General features: G+C 37.9%; 1 protein-coding gene across 4 annotated transcripts in view; it reads right to left on the bottom strand.

The window, feature by feature from the left end:
- Nucleotides 1-7171: 7171 nt before the first annotated feature.
- Nucleotides 7172-22603, bottom strand: part of B4GALT6 (beta-1,4-galactosyltransferase 6) — a 61430-nt gene continuing 45998 nt past the window's right edge. For all 4 annotated transcript variants that reach the window (XM_087439105.1, XM_004422422.3, XM_087439106.1 and 1 more), the window contains 5 exons: nucleotides 22380-22496; nucleotides 15379-15566; nucleotides 11635-11757; nucleotides 11248-11349; nucleotides 7172-10745 (listed from right to left, as the gene is read on the bottom strand). In XM_087439105.1, coding sequence (XP_087295231.1) covers nucleotides 10598-10745; nucleotides 11248-11349; nucleotides 11635-11757; nucleotides 15379-15566; nucleotides 22380-22496 — 678 coding nt within the window. In that variant the 3' untranslated portion in view covers nucleotides 7172-10597. The remainder of the gene's footprint in view (nucleotides 10746-11247; nucleotides 11350-11634; nucleotides 11758-15378; nucleotides 15567-22379; nucleotides 22497-22603) is intronic.

Consider the following 22603-nt stretch of genomic DNA (forward strand, 5'->3'; position numbering starts at 1 on the left):
GTGGCGTGGTGTTCACAGGTTCGGATCCCAGGCACGACGGACCTACACACCACTCAAGCCATGCTGTAGCAGCGTCCCACATACAAAATAGAGGAAGATTGGCACAGATGTTAGCTCAGGGATAATATTCCTCAAGCAAAAAGAGGAGGATTAGCAACAGATGTTAGCTCAGGGCCAATCTTCTTCACTTGAAAAAAAAAAACAAATCCATACTCTAAAGGCTACAACTGAAAAAATCTTCACTTAACCAATATTTATTGAACTCCCATTGGGAGCACCAGGTAATGATGAAAAGGAAATGGTTCTCATCCTCAAAGACATCTCACTCCAGTAGGGCTATTTTTATGTAGGTCTGAATACACATGATTATGAATAGCTTGTCACTTTGATCAACATAATCAAAATTGATTTTAATGAGGTCAAAAACCTTTCTAAAAGAGAAATGGAGTGTCTCAACTAGGGGTCATTTGATTTAAGAAACACAAACTCAGTCCAGCTAGCTTTAATGACAAGGATTTATTTAAGGATTCATACGTCTCTCACAGGACAGAAACGGAATGGACACAGCTGGGCCTCACCAGGGACTGGGTCTGGAGAGCCAACAGGAACTACAGTAACCACATTTTTCTCTCTGTCTCTGGGCTCAATATGAGTCTTCTTCATTCTCTTTGCAAACCAGCTTCTCTGCTCAGTTACTCACAAGGATGGAAATTTGGGTCAGCCCCCCATCCTTCAAATTAGCTGCCTCAGTCCCTGTGCCCCTTCAGATTGCTGAGAATCTGGCAGGCTTAGTTTGCCCATTGCTGTCCTCTGGGCCAGGCTCTATCCCTTGTCCAGTGAGCTGTGGCCAGGAAAGCTACAAGGTGTGCAGTATTCCTCCTTGGAGCAGGTGGTTAAAGCAATTTCTCTGGGACAGGACCATGGGCAGGGCTGCCAAACCCACCGATATGGCCACGAGAGGGTAGTTACTACCTTCCCCACAGTAACAATACAAAGTAAACTGTGTACAAAAAAGAAAAACATACAGTAAAAACAGGAAGGAAAAAAGACCCAGAAAAAGGCATGCAAATATGGCATGAGTGACATTTATATAATGCAGCAAGAACAATGATCAAATACGAATCACTTTCTTTATACTTGCTAAGGTTAGTCATTAGTTAATGAAGAATGAAATCATTAAACATTTGTTCTGCTTTGTCTAAATAATTTTTAGAATTTGCTTCTGTTTAAAACCGATTTGAAGGTTTGCTTTTAAAATTTAAGTTTTTGATTATTCAAAAACCTCCACACGGTTCCTGTTCCTAACTATATAAAATCTTAAAGAACCAGTCTCACTGCCATCTCTGTGCCCTCCACCCCTCTGCAACCCTCTCCCTACACATCACCATTTTTATTAGTTTCTGGTTTGTCCTGCCAGTTACTCTTTTGTAAAAAGAATCAAATACACACGTATATTTTCATTTCCCCTTCTTTCATTCACAAAAGGCAGCATTTTATAGTGTATGAACCTTATTTTTTCCCACAGGACTGTTAGCCTGGAAACCAGTACATATCAGGACATAGGATCTGTGCCCCCTTTTTATATGGCTGCAGAGCGCTCCACTGTGTGGGTGACCAGAGCCTACTCAACCAGTGCCCTCTAGATATACTTGGGTGCTTCCGATCTTTTGCTGCTTTAAATAGCACTTCCACGAATAAACCTATACATATGGTGTTTCATATCTATAGAGATCTGTCTTTAGGATAGGTGCCTAAAAAAAGATTTCTGGGACAAAGAGTAAATGCTTTAGCAATTTTGTTGGATATTGCCAAATTCCCTCATACGCATGAGAACAGCTGGTTCTCCACAGCCTCACCAATAGTGTTGGTGAAATTTTTGGATTTTTGCCAATCTGATAGGTCAGAATTGGTACTTCGATGTAATTTTAATCTGTGTCTCTCTTATTGTGCGTGGAGTTAATCATCTTTCATGCAGGATCCTTTTAACTCTTTTTTCATTAAATTTTTTAGTTTGAGGTAATTGTAGACTCAACGCACTTGTAAGAAAATACGGAGGGGCCAGCCTGGTTCATAGTGGTTAAGTTCACGTGCTCTGCTTCGGTGGCCTGGGGTTCATGGGTCCGGATCCCAGGTGTGGACCTACACACTGCTCATCAAGCCATGCTGTGGCGGCAACCCACATACAAACTGGAGGAAGACTGGCACAGATGTTAGCTCAGGGCAAATCTTCCTCAAGTAAAAAGAGGAAGACTGGCAAAAGATGTTAGCTCAGGGCCAATCTTCTTCACCAAAAAAAAAGAATACAGCAAGATCCCTCATACCCTTTCCTCATGGTAACACGTTGCACAAGTTATAGTGCAACTTCACAACCACCATATTGACGTTGATACAGTCCAGATACAGAACGGTTCCTTCCTTTTCTCTTTAAATCATATTTTTATCTGAGTTGGACAAGATGGAGTGACATATTCCATTTTCTTTTCCCACTAATGACCAAACAACAACAACAACAAAGGCACCCTACCAGAAGACTTTGAAAAGTGGAGTCAAGAAGGTGAACTGCCTAGGGAGACCCAGACTCAAGGAAGAACTCAGCTGCGATTTCCAGGAGTTTCTTTCTTGCCTCATAAGTAACCCAGCCTGGGTGCTAGAGACGTCTGCACACCAGAAATGCCTATAGAAGCAGATCAAAAGAAAAAAAAAATGCCCCCCAAGAAAAGCCTGCTCTCTGTAGCCTAAGAACCTAGAAAGGCAAAGGCCAGCAGGAAGACAACTTTGAACCACACCTGGCTATTCTCCAGGACACCCCTAGAAAAGCCAGGGCCCTCCCCACCCCCAGTGGGCAGCAGTGGTGGGTGGAACTCCGTTCTTCCCTCCACCCCCTCAGCGGGAACGGGGGATCCCTCCCCCACCGACGCTGTGGGTAGAACTCTGTGGGAACTTCCCTCTTCTTATGTGACCTATTGGAGATTTTGCCCATTTTTCTATTGGGTTTCCAAGTAGGTTATAAAATATTTAGAGGGAAAAGGAGTTGGCCCCTTGAGAAGCCCTTGGCAAGCATCTCCCTTACGTGGCTTTAGCCTAGTTGGGGGAAGGAACTGTGTCTTATTCACCCTCATGCCCCCAGAACAGCACAGTGCCTGAGACACAGTTCGTGCTTAATAAATGCCGAAAAATACTGAGGTTGGAGAGACTGGAGACAAGGCTGCCAGAAGTTGCTAGCCAGGTTAAAATACTGCATAATCATCCTATGCAAAATGACACACGAGGTCAAGGGATAAGAGAATAATGAAAGGGAGCTCTGGTTTCCATACTCAACTGTTCCACCTGAACGAAAGCACTCACAGGATTTCATCACGACCCCAGGAAAACTAACAGCCACCATGATTTCTTCTGATTCTAACAATGGGGTTGGAGGAAGAGAGGAAGAGAGGAAAAGGAAGAGCTGGTGAAGGAAGCGAAGAAGCAGAGGGAGGACTGTTCAAAAGGTCAGGATAATCCTTGGAAATGAACTAGTTATATTTCAAAAACTACCTCAGATGTAAATTAACACCGTCTCTTTGATAAGTCCAACAGCTGTTTTCAGCACCTGCTCTCAAACTCTTTCGTCCTCACATTAGTGTCTCGTGACAACACTTATTTTGTGGGGTGACTTTCACTTTCCATGCCTGATTTTTTTTTTAATTTAATAAATATTATCTTGGCAGCGAATTCTTTGCTATTTTTTCTTTTACGTACTACATTAGTTTAAAGTTTAGTATTTTTAAATTTTAAAAATATGTTGAGTAAAAAAATGAGACTCTCTATTCAGATATATTTGAAGGTGGATCAAAACCCACTTTGGTGATGGCCCTTAATAGTCATAATTAAGGTACTGATCCTACTTAACACAGTTCAGTAGTTAGGAATGACACACATGCATTAATGGAACAGTAATTCAGAATGCTGTGGAGTGTTCTGCTCTATTAGACGGCAAATAGAGTTCCCCTGACAATCATTCATTCATTGAGCACTGTGCTAGGTGCTGGGAGTACAAAACTGAATGACAGAGACTACTGCTCTCCAAGAGCTAACAGTATTTGGAAGAAAAAGAAAATGTGTAATAAACAAATGTGACAGTGTAAGACATGCTTTAATAGGGTTTATGTACCGTAGGGCTGCAGTGCAAGGGAGTGAGTGGCTAATTTCACTTGGATTGGCCTGAGAAAGCTTCCACAGCAGCTTATTGAGTCTTAAGAGATATGCAGTAGATCCTCTAGTGGAAGAGGGTAGAAAAGATGGCATGCAAAGGTGAAGGAGCATGATGCTGGCCACTGGGAGTAGTTCACAGGTGGCTAGACAATTAAAAGGGTACAAAGTACAACAGGAATGAGAAGTGAAGTGTTGATACTGGAGAGGCGAGCAGAAGTCAGATCATTAAAGACCTGGTATGAGAAGCAGAAATACATGGACCTTATCCTGTAGGCAATGGTGAGCCGCTGAAAGATTTTAAGCAAGGGGGTATTTCAAAAGACAAAATTTCTGTGGCAATATGGAAGATGGATTCAAAGAAGGCAGCACATCTTCACATATAGAAAAGACTGGGGAGGATCCGGGTAGTTGTGGAAACAGAAGACCAGATGGATTGGAGAGAGACTTAAGAGACGGAGTTAATGTTGACGGTACGGACAAGAAAGAGGGACAATGACTCCCAGATTTGTCCTTGAGCTACCACGTGGATGGTAAAACAGGAGAAAGACCAGGTTTGGAAGGGCGGGTATGGTAAATTCTGCTTAGGACATGCTGAGTTTTAAGTTTCTATGAACAAGGAGGCGAAGTTGATAATGTAGATCAGGAACTAACAATTCTGGGCTGGAGATATGGCTTGGGAGTCTCCTTTCTATACCTAGGGGGAACCATGTAGTTAAAGCTTCGCAAGGACAAGAGATCACCTGATGGCTATTTAAATTTATTGAAAAAGTCAACAAAATTAAAAATCCAGTTCCTTACTAGAACTATTCACATTTCAAATGCTTAATAGCCACACGTAACTAGGGACTACCATATTGGACAGCACAGTCCTAGAACATTTCCATCATCATACAACATTCTACTGGACAGTGCTAGAAAGTGAGTTATTGATCAGAAGAGAGAAGGGGGGAAGAATGGAAGGCAGAAGAAGGGTCTTCCAAGGAAACTGAGAAGAGCACAGGTAAAAAAGACAAACCCAAAAGCCAAGATAGGAGAGGAAAAGCAGGAACTTAGGCCCTCATGGCCATTCCCCTTCTTTGGCTGTAATGCTGAGAGAAGGCAGGAGTGACCGAAGGCCTTCCATGAGCTAAGTGCTAGGTGCTTTCCACATCATCCACCTGAAATCACAGACCCCTCTGGGAAAACAGAGCCTGATTCCCACTTGCTACATTTCTTCGCATGGTTATTACTGCCAAATTTTAATTGTGCACTTTTGCCAGTTTTACTAATTGTTTACATACATTATCACGGATAGTGTAATGACTGACTTCATTTCCTAGTAGAATTAAAAAATGTGGTATCATTTTTTAAATATGATCCAAGACAATTTACATGAAAAAAAGGTTACTCTAAAGCTGAAAACTGACTTCATCTAAGTGTTTGCTCAGTGTGTCAGGTGTGCTAAGTGCTCTTATTAGGATCAGCTTATTTAACTATTTCAATGATCCTCGGGTAGTTCCTATCATCCTTGATTGAGAGATCAGGAAACTGAGAACCACAGAGGTTTAAAAATTTGCTAAAATTTCACAGCTAACGATAGAGAATCCCTGAATTTAAACTCAGATCGGTCTGATTCCGGAGTCTTTGCTTATAACCACCACCTTCCACACAGCCCTCCTATGAGTTCACTGCAAATCCTCAACGTCCATTGCAGAAGAGTGATCATCTCAGCCATCTTTCTGAAGTATCATGCTTACAGCTGAGGAATGCTCTGTGCCTGGCGAAGAGCTGCTCCTCCAAAGCTCTCTATTGGCCTAACAGCGTATTAGTGAAATATAAAACCAGCGCTCGCAGAGGACACAATTGAGCATCTCATCTGAGGGGTACGTAGCTTCCCAGTTGTTTCCACTATGTCAGTTTTACACGCAGACGACAGTGAACTCCTTGAGGGTAGGTAATGTCTGAGACCTGTTGGAGATCCTCAGAGCACAAACTTAAACTGATGGAATCGGGAAGATTAAATTAGCAACGGAATTCAGGTCCACCAAAATATGTTATAGGAATGTTATGAGAAAGATTCAAGTTTTGTTTTTCAACCCATGTATTTTTCTTTTAATTCTAGCCTAGTGGAGGGGTATGTTGCTATCTTTTCTGAAGTTACTTAAATCAAGAGCAATACAGTACACGCTCCTTAAGAAGAGCCTTCTCAAAACAATTTGGGGCCAGAATATCTCCACAACCTTCAATCCATGTTTAAAGACAGCACAAAAAAATATATGATTATTAAATTGAGTCAGCATGTTTCACCAGAGGACACATTAATACCATATTAATATCATAGGCAGGAACCTGGAGCAGACTAAACCAACTCAATTTTATGGCTCTGCATGATTTAAATCACCAAATGATTATGATTTAATGATTGGCTTTATTTGTGATATGTAGTGACAATATCCTGGTAGTGCATACTACGTATAAAAATTAACGATACTTTTCATTACACAAATAATTTAAGTTGATAAAAGTCAGGATCGCGCAATCTAGTCCCAAATACAAATCTAGCCCCTGGTATTTTTGAGACCTGACTGTTTGCCTTCAGGATCTTCAATACTACTTGATACCTAAAAAACAAGAAGGGAATTGACCATAACACGCCAGCTTAGTTTACTGAAGTTGTGCAGGGAGAAGAAAAGCTATGCTAAAAATGACCTCTTAAATATTCATCTTGATACAATAAATTACTAACTATATTGATGAAAAATATTTAAATATCACTGTGTCTCTTTTGAGGTAAAAGCTATGAGGTGATCTCTAAATGTACTTAACTGAAACTGTTGCAAAGGCAGAGCTGTGATCTCCTTACACTTACGTTGCAATTCTAGTACAACCAACGTATTAATCAATAATTCACTTGAAATTTAGGAAAACACAACAGCAACAAAAAACCCAGATAACCCAAAAAAAAGTTCCTGAGAGAAAATAATTACATCATCACACAAAGTCTTTAGAACATTATATTTCATAAAAGACAATGATAAAAAAGTACAAACATTTCCATGAGAAGCAAAAAAAAAAAAATGAGTACAAGAAATTACTAGCATTTATTTCAGTGCACTGTAGAAGCCTTTCAGATCTTAATAAATAAAATAATCTTAAGTACACTTCCTCTTTCTGATAAACAACACTATGACTATTTTAGTTCTCTCAACTGCCATACTTGCAAATACAAGGCAATAAATTTAGAGAATTAATATCTATCTGAAAAACACATAAAGAAATATAACAGAGACAAGCAAATGCCAAATAAAATGACACAAAATCTGCTTTCACTTGTAGGGAGCCTCCAAAAGAAGGATAATATTGTATTGGATATTTTTCCATTTTGTTTTAAAATGGATATCAATATCTTGGCTGGGAAAGCAACATAAGCAAGTTTTTAATACATGATTTTGTATTTACATAATATTGTAAATAAGGTTTTCTTACTGAACACCTTTTCACAAAACACAAACAGAAATTTAAATTTTAGATTTAAAAAAATATTTATTAAACTCTAGTTTTGGCCAAGTTTTAAATGACTATCTCCACTGTGGATTAGACATAATGTTACACAAATGCATACACTTTTCCCTTTTCACTTCTAAACAGGCCCATTCATCATTACTACTTTCTCTAGTTGAAAGGCACTATATAACTTTACCAGTAGTGCCATAGGGACCTCGTAATAGCTTTACGTCCACATATATATGTTTCTTGACGTTGAGACTAAGAAATACAACAGATAAGTTATCAGAGGATGTCTTCATAATTTTAGAAAGGTTTCTACTTGCTTGCCTTGATTTCTTTAGAAACGATATAATACTTTTTCTGTAGACATACCTAGCATTGCACCTGATGGAGTAGGTCATCAATCCACGTTCACTAATAAATCCACCCAACATAACTACCAAGAAGATAGTTTGCATCTGCAATGTATCTGTTATTTTTTTATGGAACAGATTTACTTTTTATACAATGAAGATAACTGGGCAAAGCTCTGTCGCTTTTAACGGAAACATACAAAAAATCACTATTCATAGGCAAAAGTCAATTTTAGGTCTGCACTTAAAAAACAAAAGCAAAAGACAAAAAGCAAACTAATCAGATGGTTTTCACAGGATCACACCATATCCAAAACTGAAAAAAGCAAAATATTCATGGCCCACTCCTTAACAAAAATTACTATTAGACTTAATCCAGGGAAATAAGGCAGATATTAGTAGAACTGAGTTCTCTTGAAACTGTAAAATGTATATCAAAATGAAAAGATTCCAAAATGTGGGCAGCTGCACATTAAAAAGAGAAAAATATCTTTTCCTAATAAGACTTAGAAACAACCTTATTTTCCTCAAGACTAAAAGATTTAAGTATTATTGGGTTAATTATGCTCCTATGCACCTACTATCTTTATCTTGTTAGTGATCAACAAATGTTAACTTTCCCAATCTGCTTTCTTTTACTTCATTGAATTAAAAAACTACATGGGATGTGAGAGACAGAAAATGAACAGATAGACAAATTAAGAACAAATATCTTACTTTTCAGAAGGTTTGATTTTTCATTATTTTGAGTACCAGCAAAAAAATGAAAGACAAATATTTTGGAAATATTTCTAAGAAATAAATGTGGAAAAATTCTGTTTGGTATCATAACAGAGAACTATCAGTTTTCTCAAAGTATAAGAATTTCAATTATTTTATGATTTGGTTTGTGGTCATCAGTGTTACCAATATTGTCATAGAAAATGACACTTCAACATTAAACTTACAACCTGAGATAAATAACCATATTTCTGTTTTAGGCAAACAATCCATGAGGCAAATGTTATCCAAATACCTCTCATTCATAGATTTCCATTGTTTTTTTACTGTTGTTGCAGAGTCACTTTACAGACATATAATTTTTTGTTTTAAATTTTTGAAAATATCTTAAGATATTTTAAAGAATCTTTGGTTAACTATAATTGGTAATTTTCAAAGTAAGGATATTGTTTGGTTTTTCCATGAAAACTTCATTCAAATTTAAGATAAAGTAACATACTTAATGTCAGGTAGTAAAGACCTGTTTTCAGAGAAGTGTCTTATAACATCAATGCATTTAAATAACTGATCATGTATTTTAATATAATTCTATTAAATTATGCTTTTAGGAGATTTTAATAATTAACACCAGAAATGTAATTTCTTAAAAGTGAAAAAAGTATGTATAGTTCAAATGAAATTGGCCAACATTAAAAAGGATCTCTTCCAAACCTGAAATTCTATGAGTCTGAGAATTAAACTTAAAATTGGTTATCCATTAAGCATTTATCTTCATAAAAATAGAACATTTAATTTCTTATCTGATAGTATAATTCATTTGTATATTATAAGTACTACTGGGTTTTCTATAACTCATTCTTTTAAAAAAAGTTGTTTTGATTTTTTTTCAAAATGAAGATTTTTTTTTGGCTCTTCTGAACTGGAAATAATAAAAGTGCTGTTCACTATAAATTAAAAAAAATACAGTGTACAAACACACGCAACCTTGGGGACATTTTTTGAGGCACAAAATCTCTGACACTTACACCAGAGGTACATGGAAGACATTTAACATAAAGAGGTCCTTTATATCATGTCACATCACAACTTTTAAGATTTTCTTGGTAATACTCATGCAATATGCATAAACAACGTGGTTGTGATTTAGCAAAGTCTGATGAGATTCAAGCAAGACAAAAACATAGGTAATCCTGGCAGGAAGAAAAGCTGTTTAAGCCCTTTCTTCTTACCCTTTAAAACACGAGGAAAGTTGTGACTTCTCCCACATAAAAGGCTGAAGGTCTAAAGCTCAAAACTAGTATAACAGTTTACTGTATTAGTTGGCTGTCAATTATTGACATTCCTTCATTTCACACAAGGGTTAACCTTTTTTAGTGACATAAATTTACATTGTTTTATTCCATGCAAATAAAAAATGTCTATAAAAGTCCAGTAAAGGCATAACCAATCACATGCAAAACTGCAACACATCTTATTTTTCAACAATTTGAACACATTATTTTACATCACATATGTACAAAATATCTTTAAATGGAAATAAAGCATTCTCTTGAATTAAATTAGATTTTAGTATAAAAATTTTCTCTTGGTAGGGAGCTCTCTTAACTTCCAGACTTAAGCAGTGGTATGTGGTCTCTGCAGTGCTCACCACGAGGGTATGTCTCAGAGGAGAGGATGGGTCGAAGAAGGCTCACTGTATATAATCCCACACTGCAAACACTGAGGACTGCTGGCTCTTCTCACAGATCAGGGCACTGGGACACATCCATTCACTGACCTCCATTAAGAGTGCACTCCAAGTTTATAATCCAGCATTGTGGTCTATCTTGCCAGGAGAGCTGTGTCTTTTAATAGTCTTCGATTGGAGCTAACTCTGGCATGAGGTTTACAGATATATTTGTATACAACCTATCAACCAGTATTTTTGGCGTATATATTAAATTGTTCAACCCATCGATGTACTGACGTTCTTTTGAATATCTTAGTAATTTATACCTATAGTGTTAGAGGAAAAAATGAAAAGTAATGGGAACATGCTCAAAAAGAAAAACTGATGAGGAATACGCTCAAGATCATTCTTATATTTAAAGCTCTTTACAACTTTTGGTTTTCATGCATAATTAAAAATCTTTCTAAGCCATTATTCTAAATTAGCATTTTTACTAGTCTTAATATGCCACCTGAAACAATTAGTTTGCACTCTTACAACTTAGACATCCTTAAGAAATAAAATGTATTATGTTTTATGTTAAGGAAACACTTTTTATATAAATAGTTAACTGGGTTCTTTAATATAACAAATACACATGTATGTATGTAGATATATGTATATCTTTTCGAAACAAGCACAAACAATGCTTTACTTCTATAAAGAAAAATTATACCAACAGAAAATTCTCTTCAGAAGGCTTTTTTAGGGGTACAATGTATTTTTTAAAATCTTTCATACATTAAATAATTCTGAAACTTTGGTATCTGAAGATGCTGTTAAACTTACCGTCCTAAAAACTGGACTTCACCTCGATGATGATGAGGAATAGACTTGTATTTTCCTAAGTCTCCCTCGGGTCTTGTTACATTATATCCAGCATAGTGAACTCTACAATACAATATATGGAAATGAAAACATAAATAAAATCTGACATCAAAACTGATTATGTGAGTTCAATTTAAAACACAAAAGAATGCTCTAATGTATGTGTTGTCAATAATTTCAGAAGGCACTCTTAATGAAAAAAGGGAGAAACACAAAATAAGATTTAGGAACCTCAAAAATTTTCCATCCCAAAGAATCTTTCCTTGAAATAGCTAAGTACAGTAATTTACCTAATAGAAAGGAAATTCATAGAAATTCTGTTGTTAAGCAATTTGTACCTCAACATACCTATTCCAAAGGTCATCATCTTCTCCTCCCCATCCCCAGAAGGCGTTAGGAAAACCATTAATCTTTCTAAATTGTTGCACTGTCAGTCCACTTACACCACCAAAAAACTCTTTATATGGAAGACTAAAAAAGAAAGCAGAATATAGCATTCTAAAAATAAAATCAAAACAGTTTGCCACATGAAATCAAGTTTTCAGTCTTTTATGTGCTTGACAAAATAAACCCCCATTTACCATATAAACAATTATGCTGATTAAATCATATTCTGGGAAACGTAAAGTACACCAAGAAACAAAACATTTTTATATTCTAGTGGAACAAGTACATTTAAATGTGTTACGTAAAACACAAAATAAAACACTTGTGGTAAGTGAAATTTAATATTTAGTATTGTTACTTTATAAGGCTCAAAACCCAGTGTTCAAAAATTGTGTATTTTCACGCCAAAGTAAACTTGATTAAATACATCAACAGCTGTCAATGAAGTGTTAGATGTTGCTAACAAAATTTTCTAAATTAGTTGAACTTAATTATACATGTCTTATTTATTATATAGTCAGATATAAATTACTAAAGACAAGCCTAGCATTTAATTTTGAAATGACTAACTGCCTATTCCTATAATGATCATATGTTTGGATTATACTCCTCAAATACTCACAGATATTTACAAATGTATTTATTTTTAATGCACTAATATTTAGAGAAATGACCTTTTTTATTGAGATATAATTGACATACAACATTGTAGTAGTTTTAGGTATACAACATAGTGATTTGATATGTATATATTGTGAAATAATTACCAAAATAAGTTGTTAAAATCCATCACCCTACATAGAAAATCTTTTTTTCTTGTGATGAGAGCTTTTAAGATCTACTCTCCTAACTACTTTCAAATATGCAATATGGTATTATTAACTATAGTCACCATGCGGGGCATTACATCCCCAGGGCTTATTTATCTTATAACTGGAAGTTGGTACCTTTTGACCTCTTTCACCCATTTTACCGACCCCCTGGCCCCCACCTCTGGCAACTCCCAATCTGCTCTGTATCTATGAGTTTGGTTTTTTTTTTTTCCCCCCCCGATTCCACACAGTACTTGTCTTTCTCTGAGAAGTGACTATATTTTTAAAATTTGGATTTTATTTTCTTTACCTTTCCTTAACAAATAATCCGAGGAATTTGTACAACTAAGTAATTCGTTTAGATATAGACTGGTTTTCTGGATGTCGAGGTAGCGTCCCTAGATTTGCAGTCCTGAATAAATTTCTGTGGCCCCAAATGTGCTATTGGGGAGTAGCGGGCCAGAGCCCCTAAAGGGGCCAGGCCAATGTGGAGGGCAAGCAGAGAAAACACGATCCCACGCAGCATCTGAAAATCAAGCTGAGGGAAATGCGGCCGGGACTATGCAAAGCTGCCTCAGAGAAAGAGAGGGAGCAGATCTCCCTTTTTTGTTGTAGAGACTCTCCCTCGTTCCCTGTAAGGAAGAAGTGCTGTTTGTCAGCTGGGATCTTGTGTGGCCACAGAAGATGGGAGAAGCAGCTCAGCTCCTGCACGGAATTCTCGGGTTGCAAGAGAAAGTAATCTTGGCCCCACCCTAGGCCAAAGGCACCCCAAGAGAGTAACAGCAATACTGACCCCAAAGACAAGCACAGCGTCCCAGGAGACCTCAAGAGGCTCACACTTGGGAAGTTAGGATTCTAGTAATAACACCGGATGGGGTTCAATAAGCCAATAAGCATTCATGGCACTGTTATGATTCCCACACTGGTTGGATTATTCTTGCCCTGGCTACTGGTTTGAGAGAAACCTGAGATCAGTAGATGGGTAGATACAGATAAGAGTGTGTGTGTGTGTGTGTGTGTGTGTGTGTGTGTGTGTGTGTATTCACTAAAATGTATAAATTGGCAAGAACATTAATTCCATTTATTGTTCTGCTTAAGTGGAAACAACTGATTGCACTTTAACCAGAATTGAAAAAGGTTAGATAAAATGAAGGTATAATAGATAAACTAAAGAACAGAAAATTGAAGCTTGACAAGCAAAAATCACTACTAGTAGTATTTCTCTTACACTGTCCAAAGGGAGAAAGACACTAATCTGGAGACCTGAACTTTCTGGTCAGCAGCCATCAGGGTGTGGACACCATTGTGGGGAAGGATGCTTCATCAGGCCTCATCCCTGAAGTTTACGCACTGTCCGGCCCATTCCTTGATCTGCTGCCATTCTCCCTAAGCTACATTCTAACTTCTAGTCAAACTTCTAAGATACCCTACTGACCCTGGGATTAGTCTAGGTAGATATGAATGGTTTATTCATTAGAAATTAATATTTTTAAGCAAAAATATTAATCTAGAATTCTTTTTTTTTTAAGTTACCATGACTTTTATTTATTTTTTTAATTTTAATTTTTTTTTTTGTGAGGAAGATCAGCCCTGAGCTAACATCCATGCTAATCCTCCTCTTTTTGTTGAGGAAGACCAGCTCTGAGCTAACAACCACTGCCAATCCTCCTCCTTTTTTTCCCCAAAGCCCCAGCAGATAGTTGTACGTCACAGTTGCACATCCTTCTAGTTGCTGTATGTGGGACACAGCCTCACCATGGCCAGAGAAGCGGTGCGTCAGTGAGCGCCCGGGATCCGAACCCGGGCCGCCAGTGGCGGAGCGCGCGCACTTAACCACTAAGCCACAGGGCCGGCCCTAGAATTCTTAATTTATAAGATCTTTATGATATTTTTTAGTGAAAATCAATTACCCTAAATTTAATTTGACTCTAGGAGGCTGACCAAAACTGAGTTTCTACAAGTGCTAAGAATCAGATCCTGAACCTGGGTGACCTTCTGAAAGTAACGCCAGACTTGCAGTTCAGATACTGTGGTAGTAAAGAAAAGGTTTTCTAATGATGACAACAACTAGCAAAAGAAAAAAAAATTTTTAAAGGCATTGTTTCTTGTTTTAGTGCTGATTCACCTGGTCGTGTCACTGATACTGTTTACCTCTCTCTGTAGGTCAGGCAGCAGGCAAAACTGTGATGTAGGCAACATCCCCCCTGCTCCAGGCTATTTTCTCTTCTCTCCACTTCCATTAGCCAATGAAAACTGTGATCTCTTTCCCAAATTAGACCTGCGTGCTTTAATGTCAATTTAAGTTACTGTCACAGCTCCAATGACTGTTTACATTTCAAGGTATCTCCAAACAGAGAACGAAAAAGTTTGTTTCTTATTAAAGGCAAGTCAAGAAATCCGTAGCTTAGGAAGAAGATACAGCAGAAGAGAGGGCCTACACTGCACTGAACCATCACTGTTGGGAGGGGAAGCAGAAGGGAGCCAACATGTGCTATGTACCTACACGGGGCAGGCCCAGTATATCTCACAGCAGCCCTGTGCATGGGCTCTACTACTCCCATGAACAAGGAAACCGATGTTCAGATACAAGTCCTAAGATAACCAAGTCCTACAGCTGTTAAGTGTGAAAACCAGAAGTTAAATCCACATTTGCATGACTGTAGAAACCAGGCTCTCTCTTCGACCACCCCACACTCAAACCTCTGTGTGAGGAAGTACCTAGATGGACCACAAGGGAGTCTACTTCCTGGGTCCCGCAGAGGATGGGCTGGAGTTAAAGAAACTCTTTAGGCTCTTGAGCCCTCTCAGAACCAGGCACATAATGCTGTACCATTTCAATGCCATGATTTTGCTAGTGTACTGTACGATATCAGGAAAATTGCACATTACTTACATATACATGTATTTATCCAGCTTTGCTGCAAAATGACGTGGCATTTCTCCACATCCGTAATAGTTTCTGTCATTTTCGGGTAGATGATCCACATCATGGAAGATGATACAGTCCCAGACACTATCTTTCATGGCCTCTTTGAAGCCCACATTGAAGAGCATTGCACGGTTAAAAGGTTGTGTACCAGTCTTCACAGAGAGAAATGGACATGTACTCAGACTTGGTCATTTGACTTTTTCTATTTTTCTAACTTGTTAAACCATGGTCAAATAAGAATAATAAATATATCCAAATCAAATAAATAAAATAATAAACATACTTCAGGATTTTCAAATATACTGTTTAAATTGACTTACTACATTATTCTATACTTTGGTAACATACAAGAAAACATTGTTTTTATCTAGTCCATTGGCAGATCATCACATTTATAGGATGATGTAATTCATGCTTCTGTTGTACTGCAAATACATCAGGATATAGATTTATGTCCAGAAAAAAAATAAAGCCATTAAAAATAATATAGGTTGTATTTTTTAGTGAAGATTTCCATATGCTATCAAGACTAAAAGCAGCAGGAAACTGAAAGTGACTCAACAAGCAGTAACTCTCCCCATATATAAGCAGCCTGGAGGGCTAACTTCGTATTACTAATGCTTATAATAAAGACAAGGACATTTTTAGAGACAAAAACAATTGGAACTTATTACACAAAATCCAACTTCCTTTATTACAACCATTTTACTTTATTACTAGGGAAAATACATGAAAGTGACTGGGCAACAACAGTTCCTATTTTTATTATTCTTGCTTATGAAAAACACCAAGAGCATTTTAAGGAACAGAAAAACGTGAACTTATTACACAGCACCCAACTTCCTATATTATAACCACTTCCTTTCATTGACGAGCGAAATTATCTTAAGGTACATTGGCAATAAAAAGGTTTCATTCTGTATCCAAAGAAAACTAAAGAGCATTTACCTACGCCTTCGCAACATTTCTCAAAATCATTTCCAAAATATAAAATAAAAAAGGATCATGACAGAAGCAAATGAGATACACAATGTAGTCATCACCAGAGTGCTGCCTCAAGAGCAAAATATTACTAATTTTTAGTTCTGGGTCCTGCATTAACTTGAGGTAACAGAGATCATTTTCCTTTTTACGGCTTCTTTCTTCTCCAGTGAAATGGAGAGAATAAAAAGAGAAGGGGGTTAAATTATAATGTTACTCATGATACATCAACATCAGCTTTAACAAACTACTTTCCTCTAAGGTTTTGAAAGATTGTTTTTATTAAATGTGGACATAATACTTAACGGCTTATAATAAAAATAAGAAGTTCTATGTCTAACCCATCTTCATCCCCCAAAAGCAACACATTGCAGCTCTTCTGGCAGTTTATTCTGGTACTAATCTCCACATTTCAAGGTAACAAGAGTTCTGCTATTTCTTTGCTTCATGAACTTTAGACACTGTCACTGACTTTTTATCATGGTCACTGAGGACTTATACCACCACACTCACTGCCTCTCCACTCACTCTCTCAATATAGTTACATCATAATTTTCTGTTAAATCAATAGTGTTTACATTATTAAGACTGCATAAATATTTCTTGAGTGCTGAGTGAATTGGAATTGTTTTCTTTCTCAACCTGGGATTAATAACTCTCGTTTTCTTAGTTTTCTATATAACTATTATTACTTTGTACAAATGCCCCAACAGATATGTCCTACACTTATTAATAACTGATGTAATCATTTGAACACATCAAATCATCTATCAATTCTTTCCTCACCCCCCTAAGCCCAACTCCCACTCCCACTGCCCTTGATTCTTGCTCCAGTCTGGACTGGTCTGACCATGTGCAACTATCATGCTGGGACTTATCTTTCAGCCCCTACATCATCCATGTCTTTTACTTGGCCTTCTCAATTGGCTGAGACACACCCTTCAGCAGCTTCCTAAGTAAGGGTTCATGAAAAAAACACATATATATAATATAAAAATATTTCATCAAAAAAATATATATATATGTTTTTAGTCAATGAATGACTGAAATGCCATCAGTATCCTCTCACATTTAATTGACATTTTGGCTCAGTAAAAAATCTATGTTAAAAATTACTTTCCCCTAGAACTTTAAAGGCATGGCTCCATAATCTTCCAGCTATCAGCACTACTGAGAAGGTTCATATGATTCTGACACATAATCACTGGTTAATTTTTCCTACAGAACCTTTTTGATATCTTCTCTTTTTAATTTGTATTATAAAATTTCAAAATAATATGCTTCATGGTAGATCTATATTTTATTCATGTCTACATGTGGGCCCCTTTAATCTGAAGACTCACATCTTTGCTTCTGGGAAATTTTCTTAATACTATTTCTTTGGTCACTTTCCCCCACACCCCAAAATTCTTTTCTGCTATTATTTTTCCAGAACCCTGATTAGTGAATGTATTAGTCATTGATTGATATGTAACAAATCACAGCACAACTTAGTGGCTAAAAAACCAATAGCCATTTATTACGCTCACCGCATCTGTGGATAGGGAATTCTGACAGAACAGTAGAGATGCTTCATCTCTGCTCCACGATGTCTGGGCCTCAGCTGGAAGATCCACTTCCAAGCTGGCTCACTCACACGGCTGGCGAGATGATGCTGGCAAGTGGGCTCCTCTCCACAGGGCTGCTTAAGTGTCCTCGTGACATGGCAGCTGGCTTGCCCAAGAGTGAGTGATCCAAGAGACCAAGGCGGAACCAGTAATGTCTTTTATGACCTAGTCTCAAAAGTCACATACTGTGTGACTCTGCAGTTTGGGTGCCCACGCAAGTCAGCCCTTAGTCCTTGCAGGAGGAGACCACACAAGGGCCTGCTTACAAGCAGGCGAGGATCCCTGGGGGCCATCTTGGAGGCTGGTTACGCCCGTGACATAATGGTACTCTTAGACTGATCTTAATTTCTTATGTTTTGGTTCTATTTTAGGAGTTATTTTCTTAAGTTTATCTTCTAGCAGCTGTCCTATTGAAAGTTGTGTTTTAGTTACCACATCTTCCTTTTCAATAACTTTCTTGTTCTGAATATTCTTTCTCTATGGTGTCCTGTTTTTGTTTCACAGATTCATTATCTTTCCTTCACTCTGTGGATATTATGAGTTTTTGTTGTTGTTCATTTCTTTTTTCTTTTCTCTTTTTAAGATTTCCTGCAGTCCCTCCAATGTCTGTATTTTCTACAATCCCTTTTAGGACTGGTTTTGTGTCCCCTTGTGGAGGCTGTCTTCAAAATCTGGGAACCCTTGGCTGCCCATCCATGTTTGAGAGTAAGGCACTAAAATGCTGAGGGTAATCCTCACATATGCACGTGAGGACAGTGACATATCACTCTTGACTCAAACACATACACCACACACACACGTGCACAAGCAAATCCCTAAAGCAAACTAAAACAAAACACAAAAGCTCCGTTCCTCTTCCCCAGTGTTCTATAAGTCCATAGCTCAGAAAACGGCAACACCTTTGCGCAAGACAAAAACCCTGGCATCAGCCTTAACTGTTCTTCATTGCTCACAATGCACATCCGATTCATCAGCAAATAATACCACTTTTAAACCCAATGTAGCCCAAAGCCAACCACTGCTCACCTCTTTCTCCACTACCCCAGCAGCCCAAGTCAACATCTTCTCCTACCTGGACAAATGCAAAAGCTTTCTAACTGTTCTTGTTTCAGCCCTTGTCCCACTGAGTCTGTTCTCTGCACAGTTTTTAAAACTTCAGTTAGAACACGTCATTCCTCTACTCGAAACCCGCCAGTGTCTTCCAACCTCAAGCAGGATAGTGCAAGTCCTCACCTCAGCCTGTCAGGTCCCTCACTATCTGCTTCTCACCCCCTCTCTGATTTCCTCCCTAACATTCTCCTCCACTCATCACTCTAGCAATACTAACTGCGTTGTACAAACACACCACATACTCTCTTGCCTTGTCTGGAAAGCACATCCCCCCAACATCACTCTCCTGCCTTGTCTGGAATGCACATCCCCCCAACATCAGCACGGCTTGCTCCTTCACATCATTCAGGGCTGCTCTGACCTCACCTCCTCTGAGAGGCCTTCCCTGAACACTCTGTATAAAAGGGTACATCTCCCTGCCTTTATTGCTCTCTGTGCCACAACTCTTAGCCCTGAGCACCACCTGACATGCCGCACAAGTATTTACTACCTGTCTCTCCTCACAAGAACGGGAGGCGCCTCACCTGGTTTGTTCACTGCTGTATCCCCTTTGTTGAATGAATGCCAAGTGGGCTTCGTGGAGGTGATAAAGTGATGAGCTGGCCTTTTGCTATAAAGACTTCCAAATATCAGATTGAGCATCTTTTTCCTGGGGCTAATCTGTTTCTCTATTGAAGACATCACTCACGCTCTGCCTCAGCTGGAGGCTGGAGAGATTCGTACCAAACTGTTGGCTCCAAAAAGCCAGACAGGGCAAAGGCCTGAGGGTCCCTCGGGTCAGCACGCGGATTACTCCCCACTCTGTTCTGAGGCCCCACAGCAGAGCTGTGTCAGCACAGTCAGGACCCTTCTCTACTGTGGTTTCTCCAGAGGATAAACTTTTCATTCTCTACAAGATAGAACACAGCCATCACTTGGCAACACAAGCAAAGATGAGGAACCGGGGATTTGATTGTTTTGTAATCAAACTTTCAAACAATCCCCCCCCTCCTTGAGCCCAGTGCTTCAGTCCATCTTCTGTGACATCTTCCAAATGCTGAGATTTGCAGGGTTTGTCCAGCAAATTGACTCAATCCTTGTCACAATGACCCTCGATGAGCACGTGGGTTTAAACATCCTCTGCTCTGCAACGAGAGGTGCCAGCGCTCCATCTGCTTCCTGACTTCCAGAAACGTGTCGAAATCTCTCAACCACTTCCGTCTCTTTGTCCTTGTAGTTTAATAACTTTTTTAAAGTTTTTTCTTTCATTCTCATTTTAGGCGTTTAGAAAGGAGAAGAGGTAAATGTGGGTACAATCTTCCATATTTAACCAGGAGTTCTGAGCTGTTCTTCAACTGCTCAGCACTTCTGGGCACCAGTCCAGCAGAAAAATTACTCTTCTATTTCATATGCGGTGAAGACGTTACTAGCTCAAAATCACTCACTATCAAATACACGGGCCTGATTTAATATCGATCAAGGCTGACATTCAGACTTAAGAGGTTTATAAAATATGGATCTTAGTTGCTTTGCAAAGATTTCTTCATCAGATACACAAAATAATTCAATGGTGCTGGACTTTCAGGAGAATACGCCTTTAAAACCACAGAGGGAGACATCTCACCTCCCAACGCATTACAGAGATTGAAGTTTTAAAAAAGGAACTAACAGTTGGTAAAAATGACCTAGAAGTTTACAACTATGGCTATCATGAAAGTAGCTAAAAATTTTGATTTATCAGGTAAAAAAAGTCAATTTGCACAGTATAGGTTGTTTCAGTAAAAAGTACACATGCACTATATACATCATTATCTGCATAGGGAACAAACCTTAAAAGGGTGATTTACGTACCAAGAAGTTATATCAAATACCAAGTATTTCCAGGGGGGGAAATAGAGGCAAACAGCTAAGAGTGAGAAATTTAAAAAAATAAATAATAAAGAGCAGATCTAGAATAAGCCACAAAGGAGCTGGGAAAACACACTGAATATAACAATCTTTTCTACCAAAAAAAAAAAAAAGAAGCATCTAGTAATATAAGCTGGGTCACTTTCTGTCTACTGATAAATAAGGAAATACATTTTTAGTCAAATTTAGCGTGAGTAAAAAGAAGGAACAATCAGGATAAAATGAGGTCATCAATGTCAAAACCAAAAGTATCCAAATAACAATGTATTTGAAACATGAACAAAATGCACCATTTTAGAAATGCTCTGTAGAAATCAGTGATACAATTCAGCAAGTTTCCTAGTGTTTGGGAGGTGGGGCGGAGAAAAGACCAAGAAAGAAATTAAAGATAACATCTTAAATGTAAAACTAGGTAACGACAGAAGTGGGGAAAAAAATAGAAGTATGGAAAATCTCTCCAAAGCGTTGAAATTAGACTGAAAGAAATTGTGCATATGAAATACTGAGAAAAAAATTAGCTGATACTATGAAGAATAACTGGAGAAAAATATTTCACTTTAATAGGTAAGACATAAGATGATTAAACATGATAGGAACACGTCAACTGATACACAGATTAACAAAATGTGGTATACAGTAGTCCCCCCCTTATCCAAGACCCCAGTGGATGCCTGAAACCGAGGATAGTACCGAACCCTGTATATATATATTTTTTCCTATACACACATACCTATGATAGAGTTTAATTTATAAATTAGGCACAGTAAGAGATTAACAAAAATAAATAATAACATAGAACAATTATAACAATATACTATAATAAAAGTTACTGTAGATTTTAGCAACCTCAGCATATGATTTTTTTTCTTTCCTTATTAAGTCAAGAACTTTCACCTTTTCACTTAAAGGCAGCACTTTATGGTTTGTCTTTGGCATATCTGAATTGCCAGCATCACTACTCTTGTGCTTTCGGGCCATTATTAAGTAAAATAAGGGTGACTTTAACAGAAGCACTGCAATACCAGTAAGTCAATCTGATAACCGAGATGGTGCAAGATTTCATCACGATACTCAGAACAGCATGCAATTTAAAACTTATGAATCGTTTATTTCTGGAATTTTCCATTTAATATTTTTGGACTGCAGTTGACCGTGGGTAACTGAAAATGCAGAAAGTGAAACTGCGGATAAGGAGAGACTACTGTATGCCACTAACAGGCTTGATCCAAAATGTTATTTTACCTAAACATAAAACCAAAGATTTGAGTTACCTGATTCAGCTTAAGCAAAACATTTTTTAACAAACCTTTTAATCAAATGATATCTAAGAGTTTATGAAGTTGTAGTATACTTAGTTACTATTCTGAAAAATATTCTCACCTGTTCAATGACATAAAAGGCAAATTCTAGCCGCTGTTTCTGGAGCATTGGAATCAGATGCAAGAAAAAAATTGGAAGATGTTCATGGCGATTACGGAAAGGAATGAGAACTGCCACCTTTAAAACAAAACAGTCACATATGTAAATAATATAATGCAGCAAGTCCTAGAGGTAAAGATGAAAACTGATCCTTAAAAATTCCTGATGGTTTTAAAGTCATACCC

The sequence above is a fragment of the Ceratotherium simum genome, chromosome 14 (assembly GCF_057802395.1).
Source record: "Ceratotherium simum simum isolate JZ-2026a chromosome 14, ASM5780239v1, whole genome shotgun sequence".
NCBI classification, from domain to species: Eukaryota; Metazoa; Chordata; class Mammalia; order Perissodactyla; family Rhinocerotidae; genus Ceratotherium; species Ceratotherium simum.